Raw genomic sequence first — 25,911 nt, 5'->3', positions numbered from 1 at the left:
TGCATGCCGACTTGTATAACACTGACATACTAAACGTTATCCAAATATTCTTTTTCTAAAGCAAGTACAGTTCACAGAATGTATGTAAGTCTACAGATGCATATATTGCTCATTAATGGCAATACTACACCAGCCTTCACAAGGAGAATCATTAATTTTTATATACTAAAAGACTGGGCAAAAAGTGGGGTGGCATAGTAAGTTAGAAAAACATCAACACAATCCCTCTTTAGAAATTTTACACTAATGTGGCTCCAGCGAAACAAAAAAGCATTCCTTTCAATGATCAATGAAAAGCAAATCACATACATCATTGCTGTCTTTAATTCTCACCTGAACAGTTTGTGAGAAACTGTAAGACATTTTAAAAAGAAGCATATTTACAATTTAGAGTGCTCTAGATATGTGTGGAAGGTAAGTTAACAACTACATAACATATTTTACAGTTGTGTTACAGTTGTTAGAAATGATCAGTCCATAATATTCCACTAAAGTAGAAGAGACCACCAGACACCCTAAAAGGCGCTTAGAGCTGGCACTGACAAAAAGTGCTCTGGCACATTCCAGATGAAAATTTCTTTTGTCAAGTCCAATAATGAGGCACTCAGGAATCAAAAAGACTCAGGAATCAAAAATTCATTCCCCTTTTTCCTGACCTCAAGACTTGTCACAAAAATATTTATAAGGCTTGTACTGAATGCCGTGATATTCCAAAAAAGGGTAATGCAGAAGATTGCACTGGTCATTCGTGAATTAACCTCCTTAATCTCTAAATGCACCAGTCCAGTTCATAATTTACAAAATTATCCGTAGTAGATGAATAAGCTAGACATAAACATACAAAGAAATGAAAGTGCAATGCAAGTTGCATAACAATGTATTCAACCCAGTAGTGAAAGTATTGCACTGAATAAACATAAATTTAGAAAAAGTAGAGCTACTTCATCGGTCAACTGAATAAAGGCATGTACACAGAGACCGACACTAGAAAAAGAAAATCCACACAACATAAGCGGTGTTCAAGTGTCTGTACGTGCCCTTATTCAGTTAAAAGATGAACGAATACTAACTATCTAACCATCCAAGCTACTGTAAAGCTACTTACTTGATTGTCCACCTGGGAAAACAGCGGCAGTTCATCACTGGCGCCCATACCCTAAAAGGCAGAACAAAGGAAAAGTCGATCAGCTGTAAAAAATATTAGGCACACATATGCCAGCATGGCTTCCAGGTGTGAAAGTTAAGCATCATTTCCAAAAATTTTTTTTTTAAATTCAGACACAACATAACTATCAGTCCTTATTTGTGCTTTGTTCAGCCCAATAACAGCTGCTGAAACTTTTATTCCTATTGTTTTCCAGCTTATGCTCCATAAATTGTTAAAATCCCAATCACTGAGCTGGAAAACGAACTGATCAATGTTCTACATAGTGTTTTTAAAACAACCTAATTTCAATCCCACTTAAAACTAAGTTCATGGTTTATAGAGTTTCTAAAACAAAGCTCCCTTTTAATTGACTACCATAGTTTAATTCCTGCAATTTGGTGTGTTTTCTAGGCCAAAAATTGAGCCTAACGTGAAGTTTACCCATCATATTGCTTATACTAAACAAAAAACTGCCTTCGGTGTACGAGCCCTCATTAAATCTTCTTTATTTATCTCCTATGATGCCTTATTGTTGTTCTGCTTTCATAAACAGTCAAATCACCTATGGCATTATTACATGCAAATATGCATAACAATAATCTTTTGTCAATACAGAACATTCAGAATCGGGGCATACACATATTTACCAAGAGTTCTTTTTACTCTAATGCTGCTCGCCTTGTCTAGGCTAACTTCATACTACTTGCATCTGACTTGTTATCACTTAATCATAACGGTATTCATACTAGCTTTTGTATGAACCGAGTTATTATAAAATGTTCAAAAATAATAATTGTGCAAAGTTTGCCGATATTTACAACTTCCTTTCACCTAAACATACCTCAACTATGGCATAATGACATCCTACTTTACAGTGATTAAAATATAGGACTTACTTCACACACTTGAATTTCATCTCCTAAAACTAGCTTGTCAAGAATGTTTATTCATGCAAAAAGCATATGCAATTAGCTTAAAAATCTTTGTAAATTTACATTTAGGTTTTATGGTGAGTAAAGCTACGTGTACAACTATTATTATGTAGAATTCGACTGAGAGATCTGGAACAGCCGCCCAAGTCTTGAAGCGAGCACACGGCTTACACCGTTTTTAAGTACTGTCAGTTGGGAAAGCCCACTATGGAGGCGGCACCGACTCGTACACGCTCCGAGGGGCATGGTGCTAAAGTAGCCTTGAGAACGAGCTACCGCTGGCTTCCCGCGGCAGCGTTGAATTTCTTTTTTCCTATTTGTTTGCTTGCTCAGAATACAGAGGCGGGAGCTTGAAGGTTAGATTTCTGTCACGAAAATCGTATTTAACAAGGTACACAACAATCAAGCAAGCTTGAGTGAATTAGCAGTTTAACACAGTAAACATGCTGACCTTCAGTGCGCCGGGCTGTCAAGTGGCTATGCCTATGAGGAAAACACTTGTGATCAACAGTACTTCTTCAAACCCCCAATTTACCCTGCAGTTCTCAAGGACTGAACAGCTGCTATTCCATGAAAAGTCTTGCAGGTAATGGTCAAAACATACATAAATAATCATACATTTCTCAGATACACGCCAGGACCTTATTTATCACTAAGTAGTACAGTCGATCCCACATATAACGGCCCCACTTAAAACGAACTTTCATTTCAAACGAACAATATCCGCGTGACCATGAAAATATATATTAGTTCAATGGCACAAAATCGCACTTACAACGAACGTCTCCGAGCGCCGCTGATCGGTTACAGCGAACAGTCAGCGGTCTCCCGACTTCCCGGAAAGCCAGTTTCGACCCCCGATCAGGCATCGGCGAGGTGCCCATACATTCTTATTGTTAATTGCTGACCCTACATCCACGACCCTCTAGTTGCTGCTCCCCAACCCATGAAGAAAAGAAAGTGCCGACTGCTTTTTGTTATGCACCCCTCCGTCCTTTGTCCCCCCCCCGCTACTCTGAGCGCCCCGCATCGCCAGACGAGACCCGCGTTTTCACACTGCCACCGATCTTTCGAAGACCGGTCGGCCATCTACCCTGTTTTCATTCGCTGGTACTGTCGTTGGCATCGCCGGCCTGGAGTGACCAGACCATTTGCCAACATCGTCGGCCACCGACTGTATCCGATAGTTGCGTCTAGTGCACGGGTGTACGCTACCCCACCTACTCTGATAATTTTTGGTTCGTTTCGTGTTAAGGACTTGTTCTCTCGCTCGCTTCGCACTCGACTCGGCATGCCTTCCGCGCACGTGCGGAAGCGCGAAAACGGCTGTTAATTTGCGCGGGACGAATCACGAAATATCGAAGTTCGTGAGGCCACGCAAACTCGCCGACGCAACAAAAAGATTTTTTGACCACAGCCGCCAATTGTTCGAACACCCCCGCGCACTGATCCAGGCGGCCATGCTTTGACTTCTGCGCGCGCAGGCACTCTTTCAAAGTTTTTCTACGTGCGAGTTTCGCGGACCTATCAAGCAAGCTACCCAACCTGCCTCCTTCCCGTGCGTTTTGGTTTTCTAGGTCGCCCTTCCGCCGCATCCTCTCCTCTGTGGTCGCCATTTGGAAACTAATTTGCTGCTGTTTCACATGCAGAGGTAGCAGATGACGCTTTTTCACCAATCTCTAAGCGACAGCAGGGCCGCCTCCGCGGGATACAAGAGGGGGCAGTCCTCGCGGCTGCGGCAGCGTGTGCTTACCCAACTGACAGTATCTAAAAACGTCTTACAGCAAGCCAAATCTACCACTGGAACACATGAATGCTGTGCATGAGGTGTCCAGAAGCTGTTTATGCATACGACACTTAAACCGGCTCCTGAACTTTTTCGACGTAGCCGATAATCTTCGGGCATCTGCACAGCCGGTCAGGCAACTTTTTTTAAAAAATCACTTCCACACACGGTTTGTGGTCGCTGCTGCTACAACTGTCAAAACTTTACCGCCAGTTCATCCAGCAAAGTCAAACGATGCCATTTTTAGATTGTAAAGAAATCCATAGGATGATGAGACACCACCTAAAAAACGTTAAAGACAACCTTATTCCCTGATCGTACCAAAAATGACAGCCCCGCATTGCCGGAGTTCCAGAAAAGTCTACCTTTGCCAGATGAAACAACATGGAAGCCCCATTGTGGAGTGGTTTGCTCTGAATGTGCCAGTAGAAAGCGGGAAATTGCTCCGAATCGACCAGGAGAACCCGGCGAGAAAATTTTTATCCTGCTCAACCAGTGCGATTCGACATTGACAGATGGTCACACTGCATTTGCTCAACTTTATAATACTTATCTGCATACCTCTAAAAATGACTACATGTATACTGATTAAATAAACAAACTGAAAAGGTACTGGAGGCTAGCCTGACAATATAACCCCTAAATCAGATTGAAAAAAAAAACAACAAAGAAACAGCCATTTCAAATATAAAGTACACACCTGGCTGGTAGGTTCTTGAGAACCACTTGAAGTAGTTCCAGGGTGTGGTACCGGTAGCATCAATGGGCATGGCTGCATCCGTGGCTGCTCTGAAGAAGGCGACAAAGGTTCTGGTAGCAGTAAGCGCTGCGGCGGTGGCAAAGGCTGCGTTGCTGACCACCCTTGTGTAGACAATGGCGAGCACGGCCATAGTGGTGGTGGTGACGGTGGTGGTGGCGACGGTGGCGATGCGTGTAGCGATGGCTGCATGAACTGCAACGGCCTTGCCTGAAAATGCAAAAAAAAATCTGTATTACACTTTTGAAGCATACAGCTTTCTTTTTGCATGTTGAATCGAATTTGTTTTTTGTCAGTTTTATATTTGTATCTAACTTGTCTAAACTCACTCCAATATGCTTTTGTCGCTTTGTTTTTGGTGAAATACAGTGAAATCTCATTAACGCAAACACGCTTAATTAACAAATAACAATTCACGGGACAGTGAAAGCTCAATGTATGTCATCTAAAACGACAGTATTATCAAGAGCAGTGCCCTACTTACCGAGAAATTAAGGTAAATGCATGGGAACAAATGCGCTGCAGTAGGACGTTCGCGAAATGATCCTTATGACGACAGACAAACTGCCTACAAATAATCACGAGTAATCCAACTAGCTCACTAAATAAAGAACCTTCCAAGTATCAAAGAACGTAAAAAAATGCTGCTTGTTGAGTTGTTTTTCATGAAAAAAGAACCGCCGGGAGTTACAATGGATAATGGTACAAGATGTTAGAAAAATTCAACTTTTTCCTGGATAAACTAAACAGGCCGTGCCATCTAGCGGGGCCCAATTGGGCCAAAACGTGTCTGCCATTTCGGAACCTATTGTAGGAAATTGATCGATGGCCACTGTTGCTGATGCGGCTCCTGGTGCTTTAGTTTCGCTAGTAGTGTCGGCGACCGTACAGTAAAAAGCCGGGCAACGTTGTGCACGGCAACAGTGACGTGAGACTTTCCGCTTCTTGAGGCGGGTAAATTAAAGTGCGCTACCTGACGCAGACCACTAAAACAATTTATTTCAAAATAAGCACTTCCTTGGCACAAAAGGTTTCTGGACTAGTAATACAACAATAAAGTTCAGCAACTTTCATTCTCCAGCTCGCACATTTGCCTCAACTGTACTGCTGAAATCACTTCAAGTCGACCTATGAGAAGTCTCCGTTAACAAAACATGGCAGCGCAGCCGTGTTTGCCAAGCCATAGTTGAGTGAGGTTTGTAGTACCATACTGGTTCGATTGTGCCACCATAAAGATATTTCCTCTTTCATACGTTGTGCAGCAATGTGTGATGATGCACATAGTTGACTGAAAATAGCATCGAAATGTTTTGAAATCGGCGTGTCTAATCATTATTGAAGCAGGAAAATAACAACTGGGCACAGCTTTATTCTTCGTCACGGCTTCTTTAAAACAACAGATAACGAAAATCTTTTTCTTTTAGGTCGATTGTATTGACCCGCCACGACTCCCAACAGCTTTCTGCACTCCCAGCTGTTTCGCAAATACCTCCGGGATAGGCAACCTTAAAACAAGCAATGGCATCATGTGACGTCATGATGACACGACCAATTTGAGAAACTTGATTCTGATGCCACGATGATGGCATCACAAGGTAAAATTTGTCACTTTTGTTGTAGCTGACGGCCACCTTTCGAACTTGATGAAGCATCTTATTGCGTTGTCATATGCTCATACCTTCTCTTGAATGCTCCTGTGGGTGGCCTCATGTTTATAGGCGCCATGATTAGTAGATGTGCTTGTACTGCATTGGTGGCCGCAACAGGAACGGCTGGCCAATGTTTCTGTAAGAGAGCAAATGTGAAAATAAAGAACGCACATTTCCTAATTGCGTCCTGAACGAAGCATTACTTTTCAGAACTTCAATATATTACAACCTGATTATTACAAACATAAATATGTTGTAATTGCTCAAAGCTACACCAGCGCGTCAGGCTGATATTTTCCCGATTTTACCGGAGTGCTTTTTGCTAAAATCCTCGGGTGCCATAAAACTCTTTCATACTCTGAACTTCTCCAACCAAGTTGCCTTACCAATTTACCTCTCTAGAAAACGTGTTATAAACAAAAGGAAATTAATCACATCCATGGTGTACTATACATTCCACTCAAAAAGATGGGTGAAGTTGAGATATTGACTGAAGCCTGTTAGGGTGAGAACATGATAAATTAATGACACCAACCGCGAAAAGTAATACAAATAAGACATTTCTGCTCTCATGATGGGAGTCTTGTTCAGAGTGACAACTAGATTCAGTGAAAATATGCTTATGAGGACTTCAAAAGTGACTCAAAACCACGAGTGTAGATAAGAAAGAAGGTTCCATGTGTTATCAATGGTTCCATGTGTTATGTGTATCCATTGTTTAAATCAGCATTGATTGCAAGTGGTGTCCTGAAGTGTTTTTTTTCTAAGCTTATGCCGTCATGCTAATCTATTTTATTGCTCAAGTTTTCAGGGTGTTTTGCCAAGGCATTGGAAGACACCTTTACCTCGTTGACATCATGGACATGCTGTCTGACCTGATGTTCGAAATTTGCAGTCTCACTGATATATACAAAATCACAGTCTACAAGGTACACATTAGGCATCAAGATACCTTTCTTTTTTGTCCTTCATCTTTACCAGCCGATAATGCAATTTGTTGGAACGGAACTACTTGGACATCGTAATAGTTTTTGAACTAGTGCCTGACTCGCACGCCTCAGACACGTACAGTATAGCGGCACGTTTTCTTGGGAACACACGATCAGATCTTCGCGGCTGAAAGAGCTGGCGTTTAACCAGAGTTCGAGTAGCCGGATGCTAAGAGATCACTGTGCACTTGCTGTAGGTCAGCAGCCCTGCTAGTCTGCATTGTGCAGATGCTATTGGTTCTAGCGACAAGTGAGACAACCACCGATATATTCTGGTTTGTCAATTGCACCAAGTCAATGCCGGTACCTGATGTGTGTTTTTTTTCTGTAGACGAGAAACTTCAAACAGCACTGGTCACATTTGACTAGGACTAGCAAGCGTGTGGCCGCATTTGCTGTCTTCCAGAAATGCTTTGGAGAAAGAAGTATCGTTGATGGCACACGGCACCACACACCAAATTTTTTGGGTGGTTTGTGGCTTCCTCGATAAGCTCCGCTTTTTAAAATAGATGCCACAAAAAACGAGAGAAAAGAAGCACTGCTCGTTAAATTAGCATGACCGAATGCATTTTAAAAACGACGCTGTTGGTTGGCGTCCAATGTGCCATATTCAATGCTCCTCACTGCTGGTATTCAAAATGGCCGTATAACATTATTGGCAAGCTCCCAAGCAGGTGATTATTCAAACACATTCCAGTTCTGCATGCACAATGAAATGCAGGTAGAAAAGCAACTAGCTCACTATCGAGAAGGTAGGAGTCAGTTACCCCCTGAGAATAAATGTAGAAATGGTAGGTGCATATCTCGCCACACAATGCTAAGGTCACAGCATATGTTTTTTTGCCATTGTAAACATGTCTAAGCTCATTTCCGAAAAAAAAGTAATCACATACCTATGCCCTGGATAGTATTGCAATACGGGCGATACATCGTAAAAGTGTTTCGCTACTGAGATACAAACACATTTTTAAGAAGTATCTCGATACAGCAATACAGACCTTCAAAAGTATCTCTGAAATACTATCGCGATACTGCCCAGCCCTGCTCTTGAGACAGTTGTACACTAACAACTCCTCTAAGTTTCAGACAATTCAAACTGTTTCATATAGTTTTCAAAGGCAGTCCTCTCTAATGGTCGATTCCTGCTAAAGAGATGCATTTTCGTTACAGAGTTTTTTTGAAGAAAGGTAACAGTTCCAGCAGGGTGGGTCGTGACGTTATATGTTCCTCCTCTGCTAAGCCGCCTGACCCCCCCCCTCCAGGTACATATGAATATAATGAGAAAGAATGCACTTTGATGGGTGGTGTCTGATGGCATCGTGCCTAAAGCCACAATTTTATCTGTTACTTTGCTGGAGCCGTCTACAGTTTGGTGAAAAAGGGTAGGAGGAGCGGAGTCCATTCATAGAGAACATATGCTTTGCTGGCTGCTGTTTCCTGCTAGTGCTGCTGTAACCACTGCACCGTCGCAGAAGGAAACACCATTCAGCAACTGTCACAGCTGTTTCCATTCTAAGTGGTCACTCTCTCACAAAAATCTGATTCCATAAAGGACTGCATTGTTTTGGTTTTTTAACTCTGATCATACAGTTAACGTCCGATTTCTCGGACTACCGAAATCCTGGACATGCCTGATTTCCCGGACTGATCTGTGGCACCATCAAGTTCTCCATACAGTCAATGCATTAAAAAGTCCAAAATTTCGGACATTTATAGCTTTCACCGTCCAATTTTACGGCTAACTTTTTACTGGTAACAGCGGACTTGAAGTCACTATCAGCACCACTATTTTGGTTATTTTCGTACCCTCGAACCCACTGTGACGTGGCTGCCGTACCCTCGACACCGCAAATGCCGGAATCTAAGCGCACGCCAATTTGTAGCCAGCCGTGGCTTAGACAAACCTGTGGCCACAACTGCATGGTGCTGTTACTAATGTTACTATAAGGCTGTGCTCCGGTGGGAAAGCTACGCTGTTGACCTATAGTCTGCCGTCGGTATGCTTCCCGACTCATAGAAGGCGGTAGCGCAACAGACTCCCAAAAACTGTTTTTGCCACGCCAGCTTTAAAATGTTCGCCGAGACGGCAGTCTCACCTAGACAGGTCAGCGTGTGTAAAGAACTTCCAACTGCGGTCGTTGCTTTAACGACTTACACGGTGCTGGTGTTTCGATTTCAGCCGAGATAACCTTGGAGGGCTTTGCCGACGCTAGCGAAAATCTTGAGCTGTGTGCGGAGTTTACCGGTGACGAAATCATTCGAGTTACTAAAGGTTTCGACAACTCCGACAAAGAGATCAAAGAGGCAGAGCCTACACGGGCAACAAGTTCGGTGTTGACGCGAGCATGGCATCGTCATAGGTGTACAGTGACAGCATGAATCAACTGATATTGAGGCAAACAAAATCGGGGCAAGTGGAACTCCGTGCAAACTAAAATAAGCGAGTCCTTTTAGCGCGTAAATTTTTACAAATGAAGTAGCGTCGGTCACATCAAATTTTTTCTTTTCGCTTTATTTAATACAAACGGCTCTTTTCGAGGACACCTAAATGATGCATTTGCTGAATTGCAACGAGAATCCTGTACTTCTGCCGTGACCTTTTCCGTCAGTGAAAAATACCTATTCAAAAAGTGTATTTTTACTTGCATTCGTTTTTCCAGAATGCCTGATTTTCCGGACCTTTAGCAATCCGTTGAGTGTCCGCGAAATCGGATGTCGGCGTAGAACATTATTCCAAAGGGTGTTACGTATTCGGCGGCTGGACGACAGCCGGCCCAGGAAAGAGACGACTCAAGCAGTGCCAGGAAGACAATCCCAGTTTATTCACCTTGCGGCGCGTTTTTAAGCGCTACGCAGCCAATCGCAGGTTGGCATGAAAGAAAAGAAAATAGCAAGATAACAGCAATCGGGCAATGTTATCAGAAAGCCCCGACGTAGAAAGAGGGCGAGCACTGCAAACGTTACAACTCGGCCAAAGCTACCCCTAACGGAAGGCGTTCAAGAGGATGACGCTTCATGAACGGCTGGAGGTGGTAACAGGTAGCCAACACGTGGGCAGGTCTCCAAGCACAGCACTGACACGTTTCGCACGGTCATGTTGTCTTTGTGCACAGCGTGGGCGAAGACCCTGAGGTGCATGGTGGCACTGGTCGTTGAAGTAGCCACCGCAGAAGGAAATGGAAATGGCATTGCGCGTCGTCTGGCTGGAACACGCCCGCGAAGGTTGGCATTAAAGGCCAAGAGGAGGCAATGTCGAGAACAGGCAATGTTCAGAACGGGCACCACTCGCCGAGTGTGGATTGGCTGCAGCTCGGGAGTTGGCTGCAGGCGCCTGGAGCAGGGTTGATTTCGCCATCTGGTACGACAGGATCTGAAATGGCTGAGTGGACGAGCGGTAGAAACGCAGAAACCACGTCAAAAGCAACCTGGCGCCCAAGCTTAGAAAAGCCCGACAGTTGATTTCACTGGGAGCAGATAACGTGAAAGCCGAACACGATAGGGAAAAAAAAATATATATACTTGCGCCAAGTTGCATGCACACAAAAGAAACAAGGAACACTTAATAGGTTCGGCTAAGGCAGTCCGCATTAGCATGGTGTTTGCCTTTCTTGTGCCGCACTGAGAAATCAAATTGCTGAAGTGCTAGACTCCAACGCATCAAGCGGCTGTTTTTGTTCGACATTTGATTTAACCACACTAAAGGTGAGTGATCAGTTTCAAAAACAAATGAGGAGCCTTTAAGGTAACACGACAGCTTTTCGAGAGCCCAGACCAAGCAAGCACATTCTTTTTCAGTTGTACTGTAGGCTTGCTCGCGTGATGTTAGTTTTCGACTGGCGTAGACAAGAGGATGTTCCTCGCCCTTTTTGTTCACTTGACTTAGAACAACGCCCATTCCGCGGTCACTGGCGTCACACTGAACTAAGAAGGGGAGAGAGTAATCTGGTGCCGCGAGGACCGGTTTGCTGACAAGAATCTTTTTGATCTCAGCAAAAGCATCTTTACGAGCCTTATTCCAACTTACAATAGTTGGCTCAGTTTTGCGTAGTGCGTCTGTGAGAGGACTAGCGATATTTGCGAAGTTGGGAATGTAGCTTCTGTAGTAGTCGGCTAAACCCAAAAAGGAACGCAAGTTAGTCTTTGTTTTCGGCAAAGGAAAGCTAGTGATTGCTTCAACTTTTATTTCGGAAGGACGTCGCTTCCCTTGGCCAACAACATGCCCCAAGTAGTGGACTTCAGAGCTCGCAAGACGACATTTGGCGAGTTTGAGAGTCAAGCCTGCCTCGTGTATTCGAAGGAATACCTGCTGCAGATGTTCCAAATGCTGTTGCCAGGTGCTCGAAAAAACAGCTATGTCGTCAAGGTACGGAACAGCGAACGACTCGGCTCCTTTGAGCACTTCATGCATTAACCTTGAAAATGCGAAGGGTGCATTCTTGAGGCCAAAAGTGAGCACAAGAGGGCGATATGTGCCTGTCGGTGTCATGAAAGTGGCGAGCTTACTGGCGTTTTCCGTTAGTGGCACTTGCCAGAAACCGCGTACCAAATCTAACGTAGAAACGTACCGTGCCGCGGACACTTTCTCGATCAAGCCCTCAACGTTTGGAATGGGAAACATCTTTGTTTTTGTTATCGCATTTAATTTTCGATAATCGATGCAGGGTCGCGGTTCCTTGCCTGGACTTTCTACAATAAACATAGGTGACACATACTCGCTTTCTCCTGGCACGATTAGACCCAGTGTCAACATGTTTTGAACACAATCGTTCAGGATCTTCTCGTGACGGGGGGAAAATCTGTGCATCCTGGTTCGGAAAGGTTGGTTGGATGTTAACTCAATGTCGTGCTCCACGAGATTTGTCCTGCCGGGAGTGGGACTAAACAAGTCTCTGAAGTTGCGCACAAGCAGTTCTAACTCCTTTCTTTGCTTGTCAGTTAGAGAAGCTTGTTTAGTGACAGATTGGACTATCTCTTCTGTTGATGGGGAAGAGCAGGGCCTTGGCACTTGGGGTAGAGGAACGTTGATCTCTTCAGGCTCGTTAAGGACAATGCTCAACGTTTCACTGCGTTCGATAAAAGGCTTCATTAGATTGCAGTGATATATCGTCACATCATTGCGTTTACCGGGCGTCGTTACCAAGTAATTGGTGTCGGAGAGCTTTTGTTTAATCGTGACCGGCCCATCCCATGCTACTTCCAGTTTATTTGCCTTTGACGACCGCAGAATCAGCACTTTATCGCCTTCCTTGAAGGTTCGTGTGCGTGCGGATCTGTCGTAGTACACCTTTGAGCGTTGCTGCGCTTCTGCCATGTTTATCTGCGCCAGTTCTTGCGATTCACGTAGGCGCTTCAACAAGGTCAGCACGTACTCGACAACTGATTTGTCTACGAACTTGTCTTCCCACTTTTCTTTCAACAACGTTAGCGGGGAGCGAAGCGCTCGACCGTAAACAAGTTCCGCCGGCGTGAACCCAGTCGCTTCGTGAGTGACGGAGCGCAGAGCAAAGAGCATCGCGGGAACAGCTTCGTCCCAGTCGGCGCCTTTCTCGAAACAGAGTGCACGCAGAATGCGCTTCATTACAGAGTGAAGTTTCTCGACTGAATTACTTTGCGGATGGTAGACTGAGCTGTGGTGAACGGATATGCCGCATTTCTTCAAGAACGTCGTGGTGAGCGCGCTTGTGAACACAGAACCTTGGTCGCATTGGATTTCACTAGGAAATCCAATTCTTGCAAAGACGCCGAGTAGCGCGTTTACAACTGCAGTGGAGCTTAATTCGGGTAACACTACTGCTTCCGGGAACTTCGTAGCAGGGCAAATGAGTGTTAGCAAGTATTTGTTGCCCGCCGCTGTTACTGGTAATGGACCTACAATGTCGACAACTAATCTGCGAAAGGGTTCGCCAATCAAAGGCACTTGGACCAAAGGTGCTTTGAGTTTTTCGTTTGGCCGCCCCGTCCTTTGGCAAACGTTGCAGGAACGTACCCAGTTCTCCGATTCTTTGAAGCACATCGGCCAGTAGTAGTCGTTCAATAACCTGCTCTTGGTCTTGTTGATACCTAAATGGCCAGCCCAGCTATCGCTGTGAACCAAACCCAAAAGTGCGACTCGATACTTTTTGGGAACGACAAGCTGTTCAAAGGTTCTGCCTTTCTTGTTTTTGAATGTTCTGTACAAAATGCCTTCTTTGACTATGAACGATACGGCTCCTTTTTGTTTCCGTTTTGATTTTTCCCAGCACGTCTTCAGCGACTCGTCGTTTGCCTGCTCCATTTTGAGAGCGCTTTTGTCTAACTTTGCTAGAAGCTGAAAATTTTCACTGACTGGGTTTATCGCTTCACCTGAGAGCGCATTACCGACGGGAGTGCTGCTATCAATGGCTGGCGCGACACAATTGGCGTCGACAGGAACAGTTTCGCTTGGTGCAGTAGCTTGTGTCGGTTCACTCTGGTCTGTAATTTCCGTGTTACGGGTAGCGCTGGTAGCTTGAGCTCTTGTTTGGGACCTCGTGACGACCATTACAGGGTTAGCATTAAGTTCCAGTCCTGCATTTTGGAAGTCCCTCATTGATCGGTTAGAAAAAATGTAGGGAATTTTCTGAGGAAGTTTATCGGAAACCGCAGCATCAGTTTCGAATGTGCCGAAGGCGCCCTTCATTTCGACTCTGGCTACCGGCAAACACTTCATGTCTGGCTCTAGTGCCTGGCGTACCCATACACATGAACCTGTTAAGTTCTCGGGCTTAACAAATGACGGGTGGACGATATCAAATGTTGCTCCTGTGTCGCGCAGAACGTTGCAACTGATGCCGTTCACCTTCATGTCATAAGTGTAGGGCAAGAGTAAATCGCTCTCTTCGGTTAGCAAATTGACGGAAACTGCTGGCTGTCGGCAACCGACTGCGATGTGACCCGGTTGTTGGCATTTATAGCAGACCAGCGGTTGTTTTTCTTCGAACTTGGAACTTTTCGGTTCACTCGCGTTGGCTGCATGCCCTTGGGCTGGAACACTGTCGCCTGGTTTCCCTTGGTTAGTTTCTTTCGTTCCTTTCTGAAATTTCTTGAACGCTCCTGAGGGCTTCTTTCTTTGTTCTTCTGAACTTTCCATTCTACGGGAACGGTACTCGTCCGCCAAGCTGGCTGCCGTTTGCAAAGTCTCTACGTTTGGCTTGTCCTGAATCCACAGCCGCATTTGGTCCGGAATGGACGCATAAAACTGCTCGAGCGCAAACAGTTCAATCAGACGTTGCTTGTCCTCGTATGCGTTGGCACTCTTAAGCCATTCCTCTAACAAGCTCATGGATTTGTAGGCGAATTCTGAAAATGACTCCCCTTGGCCACGCCTCGTGTTACGGAACTTCATCCTCAAGGCTTCTGTTGACAAGCTGTACCTTCGCCTCAAATGAAGTTTCACTTTTTCGTAATCATAAGCATCTTCATCTGGCATTCTCGCGATTACATCGGCTGCCTCATTTGGAAGTAATGTCAACAGGCGTTGTGACCATGTCTCTTTTGCAAGTGCAGCTCTTGTACACGTCCTCTCAAAGTTGACGAGATACAAAGTGATGTCACTGCCAGCCTTGAAAGGTTGCATGTATCCTCGCATATCGAAACTGTCATTGCGTTCAAGGTTATGCAGTTGCATCTCTTTTAACTTCAGTTCTACTTCTCGTTCTTTGAGCCTTTCCGAGACTGCCCTCCAACACTCCTCGACTTCGTCGTCGTTTGCTCCGCATTTGGATATCGCTTCGATAATTGCAGGCTTCCGCATAGACTTCTGTACAGGGATACCGAGCTCTTCAGCTAGCAGCACTAGGTTGGGTTTCGTTAACGACGTGAGGATCATGACTGCAGTTAACAAGTGCTACCCCGTTATGTGTACTACTATTTAGCAAAGTCAACAACAAATACAAAAGAACCTCGACTACCAAGTAAATGCTGCTAATGCTCCCAATGAAGTCAAGCAAGCCGTGCTCTCACCAAACCGGACGCCAAGGCCGCCCTCGACGTGCGCTCCATACCGCCGCCACCGCTGCCACCAGCTGTTACGTATTCGGCGGCTGGACGACAGCCGGCCCAGGAAAGAGACGACTCAAGCAGTGCCAGGAAGACAATCCCAGTTTATTCACCTTGCGGCGCGTTTTTAAGCGCTACGCAGCCAATCGCAGGTTGGCATGAAAGAAAAGAAAATAGCAAGATAACAGCAATCGGGCAATGTTATCAGAAAGCCCCGACGTAGAAAGAGGGCGAGCACTGCAAACGTTACAAGGGCTATTTCAGGTACCACTTCCTAATTGTGGAACAAAAAGCATCGAAATACCATGAAGATGCCAAAGAAAATGTGTTTGGGTACACATAACCACAGCGCTCACTGACTGCATAAAAATTCATTTTTTTTAATTCTAAAAGGCAGCATGGAATAAATATCACTTACTGTGTTCATTTTGCAGCATGTCTTGCAGCTTGTCATTTCTCTTCTCAAGTATTTCTATTCTTTCCTCTAGTCTTTTGTTTTTTTTCTTGAGCTGACTCGTAAGGTTCCTCTCTTTTTCGAGCCGACTCAGTTCGACAAGCTTTTCTTCGGAGCTCGCACTGCTTCGGCACCTCTTTGTTCTTGGTTGCTGATTTTTTTCTTTTTTGTTTTTTGAATGCTAGCAAATAAACACATCAACCCAAAGCCAACATCACTGATTAGAAGCCGAAAACGAGCAAATATGCCAGGAAACATACACGCTCCATTGATACAAACATAATTCAGGTTATAGCAACTACCTAGCGTATGAAGTTCAGTAAGGTTGTAAGCTGGGCTAGTTGGTGAGATATCATTTCAACCTATGATATAGTAGCACAACCTCGACTGGGACCTGAGGACAAGAAAACACTGCACTCGCTAGTCTCACAAACAATGGCGTGTTTTTCCGGACCCAATGGCGTGTTTTCTTGTCCTTGGTGACCTGAGGACAAGAAAACACGCCATTGTTTGTGAGACTAGCGAGTGCAGTGTTTTCTTGTCCTCAGTGTCCCCACCAAATTTGCGCTACTATATCATATGTTAAAATGATATGTAGCATATTGCAGCCATGACTAGTGAGCATTCTAACACCCTGTCACACAGCAAATGTAATGTCCTTCGTTTGCAATGTCCTTTCTTTGCTGTCACACGGGGAAACTAATGCCATTTGGTGAATACGACCTTTTTTGTGGAACGAGTTCCTGCAACGCAATCGCATTCGATTTCTGACTGAGTAGTCTCAATGTTAGGGACTTTTAGGGAAATGGCTATAGCTTCAGTATATATACATTTTATAATTTATGAAGATCTTGTTCCTTACTAGCTCAACTTATTACTGGTTTGATGACATAATAGCAGGTGCAAAAGTTAAAAAAACAAATTAAGCTAGCCTAAAGCTTTGTTTTTAGGAGTTGAAGGCGATAAGGATATCCTGTTGCTACTACGTGCATCGAACACTTGGTGCATGAAACCTTTTTGAACTTCTTACGCATCCACTATGAGGCCTTAAGGAAATAGGTACAGTAGCGCATGTGCCTTTGGATGTGGGTGACCGGTTTTAAACCTTCAAGCCATTATGATAATGACATGTTATGACGGCCGCTAGAAATGGCAGGTTACGCATTATTACTGCAATATTATTACTGCAATATTTCATGTTGCACTGTAAAGCATGTATACAGGACGTGTGTGTTTGTTAAGTATGAAAGGTAATTTCACTGCATTTCCAAGCAGAGGAAGTTCATTCATTGCATTTCCAAACAGATGCGTGGCCGTGTGGTAGAACATCCGCTTGCCATGCAAACAAACTGCGTCTCAACAATTTTTTGTTGTTTATTTTATTTGCATCATTCTCAGTTTTTTTCAGTAGCGCATAAGATGATTTCTTCGCTCACAACCAATGATGCCTACGCCGGAATTTCTGCTAATCGAGCTCTCTAATGCCATAGCGTTAAAAAGAAGCTACTCTCCATGACAGCAGCTGAAGGCAGGGCATGTTTTGTTTGTGCTCTGTTGTCATTATTGCCTGTATTGTGGATATTAATCATGTGGTGACTAAGGTGGTGACTACACGAAACCGTTGCTGCCGTCTCATTTCTGCAGCGGGGGAGTAGGTTGTGCACCCTGCTTCAGTTGACTGTACTCATGCCCGGTCATACCATCGGCCAACGGTATTCGAGTGTGTCGTGCAGCTATGGCAAGTTTTTATTTTAAAACTGCCACTTTTTTTATTATAGGTGTACCTTTCCACCCATAAAAATTATTTTTGTGGATACACGCATGTTACAAGCAAGTTTTATTATATGTTTATTTTTCCCAAAGCCATGGGTCAGGAGGGCTGAGGTCATGGTCATCATTTCAAAACGACATTTGTTTTCGTCATGTGACAGCACGCAGGTAAAATGAAATTAGGTCCGCTCAATGTAATTTGTTGTGAATGGCATTGAATTTGCCGTGTGACAAGGGTATAACATCTTTCACATTGCAAGGCGTCCCGATAACCACCACAGCCACCACAGTTGCAGTGATATTCGATTTCAAACAGTGCGATTTCCACACACCCAAGACTAGCGCTAAATTGTCTAGAAAAATTCTTAGTTGCATCACAAAATCAATAAACACATAGTTACCATGACTGCAACAAAAACAACTATGCCATACCAACTTTTGCCACATAATAGGATAAAAGCGACAACACCAACACACGATGTCATCTAAAAAGCTTATAAATGCATATCTGTGAAATTTAACATGTTGCTCCTCTGTGCCTGCTAGTCTCTCTAAAGTCATTCTGTGCAAGTCAAAGTTACTATTTGTGTAACAAGCAGCCATATTATGCCTACCTAGCTTACTGTACACTGATCAGATTTATACACAAAGTGTTTTTAGTAATCAATTACTTTTCCAAAACTAACATTCTGGGTAACTCAATTAGGTTTACTGGTCATTGATTACCAGTTATCATTGACTTTTTTCATAAATAATCAAGTTATAACCAGTATTCTACAGCACTTTTTGTCCTAATACCCTGTAAGGACCCCCCCTCCCTTTTTGCCAGACAATGGCCACAACAGACTGCACATGCATGCTCCTTTCCTTAAGGCCTTCTCAACTGTTGCGAAAGCAATGGGAGAGTTTCTCAGTATGTTTTGCCACCTATTGGTTGTAAGAGTGCTGCAACCCAGACTTTGCATCTCCTGTGTCCCGTACACATCAGAAGACTGTTGCTCGATGTAAAACCGCGAAATGAGAATTGTTCACTGGGAGGGCGATTATTCAAGAAACTGTAACTTTATCACCACTTCAAAACAGATGCTCAGTGTACACTAGCTGCATTATCTTCACATAGTGCCCCGTAAGAAGAGCTCTCCAAGACTTTTGTCCTTTCAAAGAACTTCTGAGCAGCTTCCACTGCTATAAAACTGCCAAACACAGTCACGGGAGAAAATCTCGTCCTTGTTTTGCAGCTTCATGAAATTTAGAAATATGCCATTTTAATACAGTTATAAGTGTTATGTACCAAATCTGGCCGCACAGTATTAACACCTATATTTGAAAATGCAGTAGTCACTTCTTGCCCAGGTGTCTGATGCAGGTCACGGACGATTTCAAGAAAACAAAGTTTCATGTGTGTTACCTTTTCAGTTGTCTTTTCTTCACTGTCTATGTCATAAATACAGTGTCAGGAACCGACTGCCGTTTTTCCCCATCTTCTGGACAAGGTCACTGAAGGTGGCTACAGAAATTATCAAACGAAATTAAATTTCAGCAGGCCACTTAAGCACCAATGTGCTATGAAAACCACAAATGCATGCAAAGTACAACTACATATCTATTCTACCACAAAAGTTTGGTTCTGCAGAAAGAAAGCTGCGCTGTACATGCATTCACCTCTAGATGATGCAAGTCAATGGCTGATGGTAAGAGTTATGCAAGTATTTAAACTTTGAGACAAATCAAATGTTGCTAGTTATAGCGAAATCTCAATTATATACCAGGTGAATACATATGAGCTATCGGAACACACATCAACAAAACAATTAGTCAAAGCTTTTGAACGTAATTCAGTCTGTGTGAGCAACACCATTCCTAGGAATGCTTAATAACTGTCCCGCAGTAGCTTTTTGAAGTGCTATTCTATTACCAATGCAATCTATTCCAGAAAAAAAATATCTAATTACATTTAACTCGTCAAAATAATTTTGGCATTGCCATTTACTTATAGCTTCAACATGCGGCAGTACAAAGATCTTGTCAAGTGAAATGTCTAGGTGCAAAGATTGCATCAAGTTCAAACTAGAACAAGATAATCAGAAAATATGCGTAGCTCAGCTGATCGCAAGTTGGGCATTCAGTTCAGTTTATTACCTTAAAGGCCCCCCTTTCTAGGAGGGGCATTACATAAGGGGTAGGGTTTTATTTAGGTTAACAATAAGCAAAAAGAGTTGTTTTAGCATTGAAGATGATCAATAATACGATCTTGAAAGACAGATGATGACATTTATGGCGTTGTTACAAGACATAGTATATACCCGCATTACCGAACAGGCCTAACCTGCCTGAACTGCCTATATGCCGACGGACCGCACGCTTTAAATTACTCGACCAGCTGCACAATATAACATTCCACGGACATTCTAATTGATCTTGGCGTCCACCGGGATGACTGTCACTGTGAATAAGTGCACAATTTGTCTTCTAGTTTCCTAGATTACAGAATGATCACTTGCTCGCTGTTTTTCCTGCTACGCACGTGTTTTGATTAAGCCCAATTGTGGTGCGTTTTCGGGCTGAAAGACTGGTGAAACATTCCAATGACATTTAGAGTATACATGAAAAGGGTTTTGCCTCTTTGTATAGCAGCCCGCAAGGTCATACCGTATTCCAAATCATAAATTGAGTGCCCGAGACGACCACCACGTGCACACGAAAAGAGCTACGTGGGCTAATAAGCATGAACAACTTAGCAGTAGTTGCGCAACCACCACCAATGGATCAAATAAGGCACACTGAAAAACTCAGAAGCAATTCCGTGCGTCTTATTTTGAATACGCGCCGAATAACACACGTGCAAGCAGCGACGTCTGCCACGCATTTTTTCTGTATTGTAAAACAGATTCCTAAACGCCACCAAAATTAGCACCTCAAAGAAGACGGAACTCACCACCAAGGAGGATGACGTCTCCTCGATAATACCCTTCGTCGACGTGCCCTGCTTCATTGCTCTTCCAATATATTTCTTTGTGTTCTTGGCAGTCAGCCACACTCGCTGGCTTGAAGTCCTTAATGAGCTTCACGCTCACTATAGCCCGGTAACCGTCGTCGTAAACGACGTAGGCCATCTTCGGTGCTGCCGGCATAATTAAGTGGGAGCGCAAAATCAAAACTGACTCCAAAAACAAAAAAGAAAGACTGCAGGGACTACTACCGTGGCACGTCTCAGAGGTCTCATCCAAAACATCCAGTACTTCAAATGTAGTGTACTGCACTTGTATTGGCTAAAATAAACATGCTAAAAACCTGACTTGTAAAACGTTTAGTGATTGTTTCGCCGCCTAATGTGTAGAAGGTATACCATATGTGTATTTTAAAGTAAATGTACGCGCAAAATAATGTATTTCTGTCACTAGATGACACAGAGCGCTAGTGAGTTTTTAAAAAAAGGGTTGTGTTTGATTTTTGATGATTTGGCCTGTTGTAGAACAATGTAATTACAACTCATTCAACTCGAAAGGTCTGCTTAGTATTTATAGTTTACTCACCTGTATTGCTTCTTGAGGGTGTTTTTTACTCCTATTTTGAAGGGGGGTTGGTGGTTTCGTGGGACAAACATGTTTAAGGTAGCGTTTCGTTTGAGGAAATGAGTTACGATACCAGCTAGAACATTACAAAACTTGTGGTTTGTGCACATCCAAAATGCGAACACACGCCACATCTACCACTTAACAGGACACTGGAGAAATAAATAAAATGTACTTGATTGTATCTTTTTTGTTCTTGCTTAATTTTAAGAACGTTGGTAGACGTGCGTGTTTTACACATCACCCCTAATCTTACTTATGAATATACAGGCGCGACAAGACAATGCCAATCAAATAATGAAGAAACCAACCTATAAACCACTGCACTGCTGTTATGCGATATTCACTGAACGACACGATAAAAAATAAAAGCGCATGGCTCGCTATAATTATCGAAACGATAGGTATTTGCATATTAGAAATGTAATTGCGGAATGATAACACTCGCAATAACAATATAAATGTTGTGGTTTAACGTTCGAAAACGATTACGAATGAGACATGCGCCTTAGCGGCGACCGCATGGAATCCATAAACGTCCACCGAAATCTAAGTACAAGGGCCTCAAGCTTATTCGCCTCTACTAGAAATTCGGATTCAAACACAGACCTTCGGGAGCAGCAGTGGCGCAACGGGAAAGAACTGATTCACATACCACACGGCATGTGAATGTCCACCTTCGGAACTGTATTAGGCTAATTTATGGCTAAGTAATGAGTCCATCTTGGTAGGAAGTGAAGCCACTATTACACAGGACACACAACACAAGCGCTTGTGTTGTGTGTTCTGTGTAATAGTGGCTGCACTTCCTACCAAGATGGATTCATGCCAACTGGCCCAATACAATTGTTTATTGACTTACATTTATAGTTCGGCGGGCTCTTCATTATTAACGTCTCTTAAGCGCTTGTGTTGTTTGTTCTGTGTAATAGTGACTGCGCTTTCTACTAAGATGGATTCATATCAACTGATCCGATACAATTGTTTATTAAGTAATGAGCTCGTCTTGCAATATCGGCATATAATTTTGATTCGGACACGAAGATCAGAGCCAACATTGCCTTCTTAGAAACCACATTCGTCACAACATAATATTTCTATCTTGAGTATTTGCGCGTACAAGTCGTCAAAGCAAAAAAATAATAGCCCGTTTTATCCCGTGAGTATACTCATGTGCGTAACATGTACATGTACTTCAGATCGGCAAAGGAGGACCTACAGTAATGCTGAAGCAATCGATGGTGCCCTGCGGCATAACTAAAATTGAAAGAGTTGCATGTCGACATTGGCCAGTAATCATGTCTGCATCTTTACATGTTAAATGAATGCAAATATATGCATGTGCGCTGAGAACAACTATAAGCGGCAACATTTTCTTGCGTCAATCTCCAGCGTGTTTACTGTCTCAGGTTATCCGAGGTGTCTACTTTTACCCAGGACCCAGGATGCAGCCAAAGATTTCTTTCGGTGTGGGGGCAGGAGTTTGAACCGCCCCCCCCCCTGCTACTGCAGTGACCTGCATGGTAGTAATGCAGGTGTGACCTGGGGTGGCTCGAGCGCGTGGAAAGCGGATATGTGGGCTTGAAGCATTGCGCTCAGAGAACTGCAAAAATGGAGAAAAGACGGATATACACGATCGGTAGTGTTTAGTGATTTTACTTTTCCCTTTTTCCGGCTCTCTTAGTTGATTCAGCGGATAAACTTTGGGGTCGGGTTTCCGGGAAGTGCTGTTGAGACATCACAAATTTCGACAATCGACAACTGCCGGTGGAAAATTCTCGTTCCGGAGCTGGCTCTTTATACAGAGGCATTCAATGATGGGCTTATGAAGGAAAGTACTTTTAGGTAGCCGCATCAGTGGGTTATAATAACAGTTATGAGCAGACCATTATTTTATATAATCTCTCGGTCCCGTCCTTTGTTAAAATAGTCTGTGCTGTGATAAACTTGCAGATAACAAAAATAGTGCAATCCTTGAAGCGACTACTTTTATGACCACCTGTTACGTGCTGTACATAGCAAAAGTACACGTCAATTGCAAGAGTCTAAACACCATTGTCGACGACAGCGCCAATTTTTATTTAGTTGGTTGCTGATCGTCCCATGTTTTGCTTTTACATTGTCTGCATTCCGCTACTATGTTCATTTTTCATACGTTTACATTCCAGGCACTATACCGACTATATTGCTACTGCTGTTAAATTGGTAGGTGTTCTGTGGGTTAATGCTGTAATTCATCCGTCGTCACCCATATCGTTACCTCCACCATTGTATCGTGGTCTTCAGTTTTGCTTTGTTTAACTAGTCATGAGTCAACTAACTGCAAAGAAACGTCGAAAGCTGTATTTAGGACCAGACACTGAATATGTAGTACCCCGTTCGACGCGATGGTACAGCCAGCAGTCGACCAGCAGTGCTTCGGCAAGCGCTACGACTCGTCTCGCGGGTGTTTTGAACTCGCCACCAGACAGTTCTCACGCTTCCGCATCACCAGGAGATTGATGTCTCACGGACGGCTGTTCTGTTGACACGAGTTCTATAGGAGTACGAATATAGGTGCCAGAAGGAAGCGACGACTCCTTCAACAGCGCGCATGGCGCAGGCGACAATGCATACCAAAGCCCCGAAGAATGCCCTGACAACTCAAACAATCATTCAGAAAATGACAGTGAAGACGGTGACACTCGACCTTTTCGAGATACAGATCAAGACCCAAGCTCCGGAACCGAAGAAGATAGTGGTGACTATCTTTGTGGAGACGGCGCTTCTGTAGATCGAGACCAAAACCCTCGAGCCGAAAGAGACATTTCTGGCGACCGTAGTTCTGTACCCTTGTTCAACGAATCAAAATTGCTTGCCAGATGCGTCGCGGATTTTGGAACAAAAACACTTCCGGGATCAGCAACCACAATTGCAGTCGCTATTGTTCTAATAATGTCGTTCATAGCGGCTCACGGCCTTTCCTTGTCTGCTGTGGACGACTTGTTGAAACTTGTGGAAGCCTTGTTCGGTTTCAAAAAGTGCGGCCTACCGCAGTCAAAATACCTACTGAGAAAATTGTGGTCCGCGAAATGCGATTCCGTCAGCAAATCCCATTATTGCTGTAGTCAGTGTGGCAAGCTACTCGACATTTCTAGCGACAAAATCCACCTGACTTGCAATGTCTGCTGGAGTACTGTGAAGATGTCGGACGTTAAAAGCGGGGGCACATTTTTTTTCCATTATGGATGTTGGAATGCAACTTTCCAGCACTATAGAAAGTCTCTGTGGTGTTTTGTTTGAGAACCTGAGCAAGTTGAAGCAGCAGGCAGAAGTCGGGTGCCACTTGATTTGTGACATCACCAGTGGCATGATGCACCACACTTTGCGAGAAAAGGGTGTGTTAAAGTGGAGCGATTTGACTATTACCTTGAACACGAATGGTAGCCCTTTATACAAATTATCTAATTCCTCAATGTGGCCCATACAAATGATAATAAATGAACTTCCTGCGCCCTACATATATAAGAATGTTATTCTCGGAGGCTTATGGTACGGACAAAAACACCCCAACATGCTGGTCTTTCTGGAAAAGTTTGTTGAATCCTTGTGTTGGACTGGCGAACTTATTTGGAAATGCTCTTCAACTGTTATTCACAGCAAGATTTACACCATCTGTGTCTGTGTTGATGCACCGGTGAGGGCAGCAGTTGGCAACCAAGTTCAGTTCAACGGCTTTTTTTGGCTGCCCGTGGTGCCTGGCTTGTGGAGAAAGCCAAGAGGGTAAGTGCACAAAAATTCATAAATCAGAGTGCCTGAACAAGCTTTCATAATGCTTCAGCATCATCACCAGTCTTCTTTTTCAGGCAATTCGAGAATGCCCAATAGTTGTGTATGAGGAAAAGCGTTTGTGTGGCGTAAGTAGACTTTGCAGTTGCTCACTGCTCGTTCAGTCTGTGGGAGGGCAAAAAAGAAAGAACATGTTGCCATTTAGTGAATATTCTTACAAATGCACCTACATGTGTCTTCTCCGTGCGCAAAATTTGAAAAAAATAATTCAGTCAGTGTAGGTACTACCGAAAGAACGTATGTCGAATATGGCATTTGAGCAGTATGTGCTCATTGTGCCGATATTGTCAAAACGCATTGTGAGCAATATGAGTTTAAATAGCAAATTGATGTTTAGTCAATGACAGAGGCGTAGCCAGAAACTTCTTGGAAGGAGGAAAGGTAGTAAACTCACATTTTTGAAATGGTAATTTTTTGTTCTGTGCCACAACAAAATAAAATTTCGCCGATGGTGCGCAGGTCCAGTGCACCATCGGCGAAACCCTCTAGCTTGTAGAGGTGAATCTGACGTGTGGAAGCGCAATAATATTAACAGTAAATATAAGTACATGTAGTATTTACCATCCTAAAAACCTTATGAAAATGAGGGATGCCGTGATGAAGGGCTGTGGAAATTTCAACCATTTTATGTTCCTCTAACCTGCACTGGGATCACACAGGCCCCTACCATTTTGCATCCATAGAAATGCAACCACTGCTGTTGAGATCAAACCCGTGACACTATGGCGTTGCTAAAGATATCGTTCCTCTCTATTGAGCAGTCAATTTCATGAACACTTTTGCACTCACCAACTGCGTTTAAACAGTAATATTAGTGTTGCATCTCATATTGCTTATGACAGTACATATATCTACGGTATTATTGTCACCTTTGCGCAAACATTTCACAACACTACCAGCATCTGTAAAATCCAACACCTGCTGTTAAAACGAACAAAGGGTGATAGATGGTCATCATTTGTTGCTTCTAGTGGGGATGAAAGCTGTCTAGATTAGGTATCTTATTTTAAT

At 43.6% G+C, this 25,911-nt stretch overlaps 1 protein-coding gene across 1 annotated transcript; it reads right to left on the bottom strand.

The window, feature by feature from the left end:
• Positions 1–322: 322 nt before the first annotated feature.
• On the bottom strand, positions 323–15,912 carry LOC142784747 (uncharacterized). Its single transcript, XM_075883247.1, has 5 exons — positions 15,695–15,912; positions 6,301–6,407; positions 4,566–4,832; positions 1,106–1,156; positions 323–352 (listed from the first exon to the last, which is right to left on the bottom strand). The coding sequence occupies exons 1-5, from the start codon at positions 15,711–15,713 to the stop codon at positions 323–325; spliced, it is 474 nt and encodes a 157-aa protein (XP_075739362.1). The 5' UTR covers positions 15,714–15,912.
• Positions 15,913–25,911: the final 9,999 nt, after the last annotated feature.

This window comes from Rhipicephalus microplus, unplaced genomic scaffold (genome assembly GCF_043290135.1).
Source record: "Rhipicephalus microplus isolate Deutch F79 unplaced genomic scaffold, USDA_Rmic scaffold_15, whole genome shotgun sequence".
NCBI lineage: Eukaryota > Metazoa > Arthropoda > Arachnida > Ixodida > Ixodidae > Rhipicephalus > Rhipicephalus microplus.
Note: the sequence above shows the minus strand (reverse complement) of the source record. Positions and strands in the feature narration are given on the sequence as shown.